We start from the raw sequence: 7,130 nt of genomic DNA, 5'->3' as shown, positions 1-7,130 counted from the left end.
GTAAGCCCACCATGGTCGAGTAGGACCTTTGACTTATCTTCACATAGACAGAACTGGTAAAAGAATGGAGCCAGGGGCTCCTCCCCAGCCCATGTGACTCCTGAGGAACAGATCCTCAAATGCCCTTAAGAGTGAAAATAAATTGGTTTATCTGGGCCTTAAACACCCAAAAGGAAAGTATAACCAAAGATTAAAGGGGCCAATATAATTTTTTAAGAGTCCATATGTATAGCTAAAGACTACATAACAAGCAGCAATGCCAGACAGATGATACCTTCTTTTGAGTTGTTGGCCAGGGTTGCCAAAGGGATTCTCAGGTAGTAACCCATCATAGAACTGGAACAATGAACAGAAGACCCCAATCTTATCCAAAGGAATATTGACAACTGATTACCACTGGTTGAGGAGCAGCTGACCCTCCTAAAACAAAGACCTCTAGATAGGCTGACTAGATTCACCAGAAGGGCAAGTAGTGGGTAGTGGCTGGGGTGCTGACAACACAGCAGACAGTAGCAGATATATCAGCATATAAGGGCTCTAGTGGGGGTAGGGAGGCTGTGGGAGGATGCTATCTGGGAAGTGGGTGTATAGTCGAGTAAGATGGTTCGGGATGTTCTGTGTGATACACACACACACACAAAGATCAACAAATTTTAAAAAATGCATTATATTTGAGGAGGAAGCATGGAAATTTAAGTCATGCTAATTAGTAGAGATCATAAACATTAACACTGAAATCTACCCGACGACTTTATAGACATACACAGGCGCCAAGGATCCAATTGCAATCGATTATGACTAGTAATAATCAGATGCATACAGATCAGAGATGCATGCGCCAACATCTCAGTGTTAGTAGCAAAAACAATGAGTCTTTCTGCAAGGAACAATATATTCTAAAATTAAATGGATATCTTCTTTAAAGGTTTAAAACTCATTGGGTTTATATTGAGTACAATATTGTATAACTGTATTAATTCAACTGTAAACTCAAAAATTTTGAAGGAGATGCATCTTAGCTCTGGAAATTGTTATTGAATATGTTAAAGCTGTAATGAAATGCTTCTAATCGAGTGGTTATTAAATAAATAATTTTTAAATGAGTTTTTCTGTGGGAAAGAGTATTTTAACATGAAATGGAGATCTTTTTTAAAGTTTAAAACTTCATTTAATTTTATGTCTTATAGGGTTTATATTGAGTACAATATTGTATAACTGTATTAATTTAACTGTGAACCTAAAAATTTACAGCCACTTTTGAAAGAGATGTGTCTTTGCTCTGGAAATTATTATTGAATGTGTTAAAGCTGTAATGAAATGCTTCTAATCGAGTGGTTATTAAATAAACAAATTTTTTAAGTAAATAACTTACAGAAAGAATATTGCAGGCAATTTGTCCATTTGCTTTAGCTTTTCAACAAGGTGTGGGAAGTAATCTAACATGCATCCTGAGTGATCATCTAAATTAGGGTTAAGTTTCCTCAGCACGATTTTGGCCTGTGGTAGCAAATAAAAACATTTGTATTAAGTTGTGTTGTAAAGAAAAGAGCAGCTACTTCTGGCTAAAATACTTCCACAATTGTTTAATATTTGTTTTTGTCATTCTTTAAAATAGCCCATTGAGCCTATATTATGAAATTATGCTAAGTCACAGTAAGGAAATACACAAATCGATTTTATCACAAAAATTTCACAGTAATATATACACACATCTTCAATTTTTTGAGACAATACAAATCTAGCAGGAAAAGGACTGGTTGGTAATTAGTGCTGTTTCCACTCTCATAAGGAAAAGTGTTCCTCTCTATACTGAATAGGAAACACATCCCCAAATACAGAGTAAGACCTTTTGAATAAAAGATAACTAAAGGAACATAAGCTAACTATGTTATGCTTCCAAATGAAAGAACAAATTAAAGCAAAATGGGGGGATCACTTTTAAAAACTTTAACATATGTTATTGCTGAAAAAACAGAAATTCCAACTTGTGATGATAAAATACACTACAAGTATATAGATTAAAAGTTTAATTAAAATAAATTTCTAAAGCATATAGCTCCAGGGTAAGATTTTAATGCATAAATAGTTCATATAATTTATGATAAAAATCACAGGGAGCTGGAGAGATGGCTCAATGGGTAAAAGCATTTGTTTCTCTTACAGAGGACTTGGGTTGAGTTTCCAACACCCACATGGTGGCTCAAAAACCTCATGTAACTCCAGTTCCAAGGGATCTGATGCCCTCTCCTGGCCCCTTCAGGTGCCAAGTACACAGGTGGTACACATACATACATTCAGGCAGACACTCATACACACAAATAAAGATGAATATTTAATGTAAAAATCAAAAAGAATAAAAGTTCAAGGACTGCTGTGAAACTATATTCCTGACATGACAAGGAAGTTGCACACAAGTATTTGTAGCATGTGTGGTTGCCTGTGTAACACCTGCACAAGATCAAGCCAGCCAAAATCCCAGCATGTGGGGGAGAAGGCCAAAAAGTCCCACCCCCTAGCTGAAGAGCTATTAGCAGTTGATGGGTGCTGGGGTATGACCCTGATAGACAGCCCATGCTCCTATACCCATGCACATACTGACAACAGTGTGTGGACTCAATGGGTTTTAAAAAGAGTCCATGAGGTCAAGAAGGAAAATGTATGAAATTCTCTAGGGGAGAGAATGGAGATAGATTTTTAAAAACACATTATACGAATGTATGAAATTCTCTAAAAAAACATGGCACGCGCCTTTAATCCCAACACTTGGGAGGCAGAGGCAGGCAGATCTCTGTGAGTTCAAGGCTAACCTGGTCTACATAGTGAGTTCCAGGACAGCTGGGGCTACACAGAGACTCTGTCTCAAAAAGACCAAAGGGGGAAAAAAAAAATAATAAAACTTCAATGCTACAAAAGAAGAGCAAAAATTCTTCATGGCTACTTGAGTCTCTCTGAACCCAAGGCATCAACATCCTTAATACCAATCCCTGTGTTCTTGTCAATCATCATGTCCAGGAGGAGCTAGTATCCTCTTGTCTATGTTTTAGGAGACACTGATAGGGTAAAAAGCAATTTCCTTTCCTTCTTTTTGTTCCAGGATTAGACATCAAGTTAAACTTAAAAATCTAAAACAAAAATTGAATACTGAAAAAAAGCAGAAATGGTATTAAATGAATGATACAACTCAAAAAAATTATACAGTGCTTTGCCTAAAATGTGTGAAAATTACCTTTTCTTCTTCACCATTTTTAATCCAATTTGTTAGTTCTGCCTTTAATCTCTCTTCATATTTTCTAGCATCCAACTTTTTAATGATTATTTTATCTTTAAAATGAATGAAATTCTCTGGACACAGGTTCTGGAAAAGGAACAATAAAATTCCATAAAATCATGCAATAAATTCTGAAGATATTTTTCAACTGCATTTATCACTGGGTCTATTATGAGCTCTTGAGGGTATGGATAGTGGAAGTTCTCTTTACCTCTCTGTGCCTTCTAGTAAATAAAACTTTTACTATGTATGAACTCTTCAAAGTTAAGTATATATAGAACAACTGAGCCAAAAAGGAAAACAAGCAGTACTCAGGGACAGAGAGAACAAAGGCAGGTGTGATGAAAGAAATTGAAAGATTAGGAATCCCAGGTGCAAGGGGAGACATAAATACCATAGTGTTCCAAAGGGAAAAAGAATAAATGTTTTCAGAAATTAAAATGAAACATCATTTATAGACCATTAAACTAACAGTGTATAAGGGAGCCATTTTATTTTGAAAAATGTCTGCTAATAGTTTTAAAAGATCAAATCCAAGTGATTGCAAAGCTTGAGTGTGTGTTTCTGAACAGTACTGTTAGAGTTCTCCAAAATGGCATCAATTCCATAAAAATTATTTACCTGTGCCTGGGGCCAACTTTTCCAGACTTGAAGCATGGTGTCATAAAGTTGTATACTTTCTCGAGGTGAAAAGGCAAGATCAGAAGGGAATCCATATTTTTCAATCTGTGTTTAAAAAATTATCTTGTTAATTTTAAAAAATGTTTTGTATAGGATACACACATTTGTAAGTAATCATCATTTTGATCATTAAAAGTTGGCTAAATAGTAAAGATTACATTGTGGGAGAATTCTAAATGAGTGTAGTTTTTTTTTGAGTGTAGTCTTTTTAATGTTGATCTTTAAAAAATATTTTATTTTTAATCATGTATACGACGGTAGGCAGGTATATGCACGTCAGTCTAGGTATCTGCAAGAACCAGAAGGGTTCCTTGGAGCCCCTGGAGCTTGAGTTACAGGCAAGTGTCAGCTGCCTGACCTGGGCACTGAGAACCAAACTTGGGTCCTCTGCAAGAGCAGTGCATGCTCTTAACCACTAAGCCATTCTTCCAACCTCACAATCTTACCCTTTTGTTATGTTTTATCACTTGAGAGTGGTTATTTCTACAACTTAAAAAAAATCAAATGAAAATGAATCCAAGAATCATTACGGGCTTAAAAACATAGATCACTATGTTTGGGTCACTAGAATAATTATGATTTCTTAGATCTCTTACCCTTTTACGGATGCCTCAGCTTCCTCATTTCTAAAATAGAATTCGGACTGTGCCACTAATTTGTTGTAAGAAATAAATTAGATAATAGACACAAAAGTCCTAAGAACATGTCTAGCACATGATGGATGCATTATCGGTCAATCTAGTTTATTAATAAGTAAGTTTATACCTCATAATTTTTTATTGAATCTGACAACTCTGTGGTCTATAGCTGATATTCAATCTAGTTGTTACCACTACATAACTGTCAAACTGGAAAGACCTGAACCAATCTAGGCAGAGAACAAAGAGAAATATATGTAAATTATCAAGCAATGGTATTCTACCATGATGGTATTTCTGCCAACCACACTGCCCCTAATGCCATTGACAATGGTAAGAATTGATCCCCCATTGAACAGTAAGAGATGGCAGTTCTGTGAAGGGATTGCCAAGGTTGACAGCTCTCCAGACATCAGCAACTGCTCCTAGATTGCATGATAATGGTGGCAAAGGCCATAAACAAGATATATATGGCTGAGAACTATCCCTCACTGGTGATTCCTTGCTTCATTTGGGCTAAGACCAATTCATTTGTCCCATCCAATCCCTTCCCTTCCCTTCTGTAATCATTTTTCTGATAGAGCTATAGAGGAAAGAGCCAGTTAGACAAGTCTATCCTTTATGTTTCTACAACTTATTATGCTTTGTTTAGCACTTTCATATTAATCTAAAGCATATGACACACAACATCTAGAATTATTTACTTATTTGGAAGCTCTATTTACCTTTCTCATTGCTTCTTTGGGAAATGTACTACATAAATGTATGTTGTGTAATCAGTTGTTAAAATACATTTAATAATGTCCAAACCTTGCTTGTTTACTCTATATACCTGCGGCCAAAATCCAGAAATCTTAAGACTCATACAACAGCATGACCTTTGTAAAAGTCACATGGTGTGAGAGCACAGCATAGCAGTGCTCCTGCTTTCCAGTTACTCCACTAATAGCTTCCAGGAGGAGAGGGAGGGCACTTGGAACAAAATGATCACTTCAGCACTCTGAACCACTACACTCAAGGCTGCTTAAAGATAACTTGCTGGAATCATCTTATACAAAACAGATCATTCTCAAGTACCACGGTATTTTTAAAATTTTTCAGATAATGCTGAAAATGTTTGGCAAGCTGCAGGTATCAGGAAGGGAGGGAGCAGACAAGGGAGAAAGGAAAAAGGAAGAGAGGGAGGGAACAAAAGAAGAGAAAGGATTCTTTCATTGTTTATGACTGGTTTATCATCTATAATCCCAGGTTTAGGGTACAAGTAAGGAATGCAAATTTTACTTTTGTTTCCATTATTTTTGAATGTGGATTGGACCATTGCCACAAAACGAGAAGCTTCTTTCATAAAAACTATGCTAAAAATTACCACATTTGCTCTCTCCCACCCGCAGGCCTCTCTCAGGGGTAAGTCCATCGCACCCTCCGCACTTTAACTCCCCCAGCCTTACTCACCCTCCAATCTCCCCCGCGGGTCTCTCCTCCTAGCCTGGGTTCTGTCCCATTCCTTGTTTTGGTGCCCCAGACACCTGGGGAACCACCACTGCTTCCTGATCCTTTGTATCCAGACCAACTCAGTGCCTTCTCTGGTCCCCAGGAGCACTGCTTCTGGGCATGGCCCCGCCCTCACCTCCCTCTGCTTCCCTGGGCCCGCAACTGACAGGCCTTTCTCTCCAGGGTAAGTCCATTGCCTGCTCACTGCCTTGACTCCCCCAGCCTGCTTCACCCTTACTGCTCCCTGATGCTTTTCATCCAGACCAACTTAGTGCCTTCTCTGGGCCCCAGGAGCTCTGCTTCTGGGCATGGCCCCACCCTCACCTCCCTCTGCTTCCCTGGGCCTGCAACTGACAGGCCTTTCTCTCCAGGGTAAGTCCATTGCCTGCTCGCTGCCTTGACTCCCCCAGCCTGCTTCACCCTCCCATCTCCCCCACCGGTCTCTCCTCCTAGCCTTGGTCCTGTCCCATTCCTTGTCTTAGCCCCCAGACACCTGGGGAACCACCACTGCTTCCTGATCCTTTGTATCCAGACCAACTCAGTGCCTTCTCTGGTCCCCAGGAGCACTTGTTTATGGCCTGCCCCCACCCCCCACCTTCTTCTACTTCCCTGGGCCTACACCACCACCCAGCCTCTTTCCTGGATGCCGGGGCTGACCTTTCCTCTTCCTTATCCTTTGCATCCAGAAACCCAGATCCTCAGTGAAGTCCCCAGGAGCCCTTAGGGCCACTTCCTGCCCCCATCTGCCTTGCATCTCTGGGTGGCATGGCCAACAGCTGCCCTAGACCAGCAACTTTCCTAGGCTTGGCTCCCAAGCCAGTCCAACCCCCAAACTCCTGAAGCCAAAATCTTTCCTGGAGGGATCCAGACCTTAGAAGAAAGCCTCAGAGCATCTGATCCTCATCTGACTTGAGCCTCCGTGGGAACTCCTGAAGACAAAAGCAATTGGGCCACTCCAATATAAAATCAAAAGAGAGAACTGGAAGCTTAGAGGAACCAGCTTTTCATGCCCAAAAAGTAAACCACAAAGACACATAAAGTTCACAAAAAGA

General features: G+C 39.5%; 1 protein-coding gene across 4 annotated transcripts in view; it reads right to left on the bottom strand.

Moving 5' to 3' along the window:
• Positions 1–7,130, bottom strand: part of LOC103727156 (probable ATP-dependent RNA helicase DDX60) — a 129,472-nt gene that overhangs the window by 36,982 nt on the left and 85,360 nt on the right. For all 4 annotated transcript variants that reach the window (XM_029559554.1, XM_029559555.1, XM_029559556.1 and 1 more), the window contains 3 exons: positions 3,890–3,994; positions 3,227–3,355; positions 1,373–1,497 (listed from right to left, as the gene is read on the bottom strand). In XM_029559554.1, coding sequence (XP_029415414.1) covers positions 1,373–1,497; positions 3,227–3,355; positions 3,890–3,994 — 359 coding nt within the window. The remainder of the gene's footprint in view (positions 1–1,372; positions 1,498–3,226; positions 3,356–3,889; positions 3,995–7,130) is intronic.

This window comes from Nannospalax galili, unplaced genomic scaffold (assembly GCF_000622305.1).
Source record: "Nannospalax galili isolate Female #2095 unplaced genomic scaffold, S.galili_v1.0 scaffold109, whole genome shotgun sequence".
Classification (NCBI taxonomy): domain Eukaryota; kingdom Metazoa; phylum Chordata; class Mammalia; order Rodentia; family Spalacidae; genus Nannospalax; species Nannospalax galili.
This window is presented reverse-complemented; position numbering and strand designations above follow the sequence as displayed.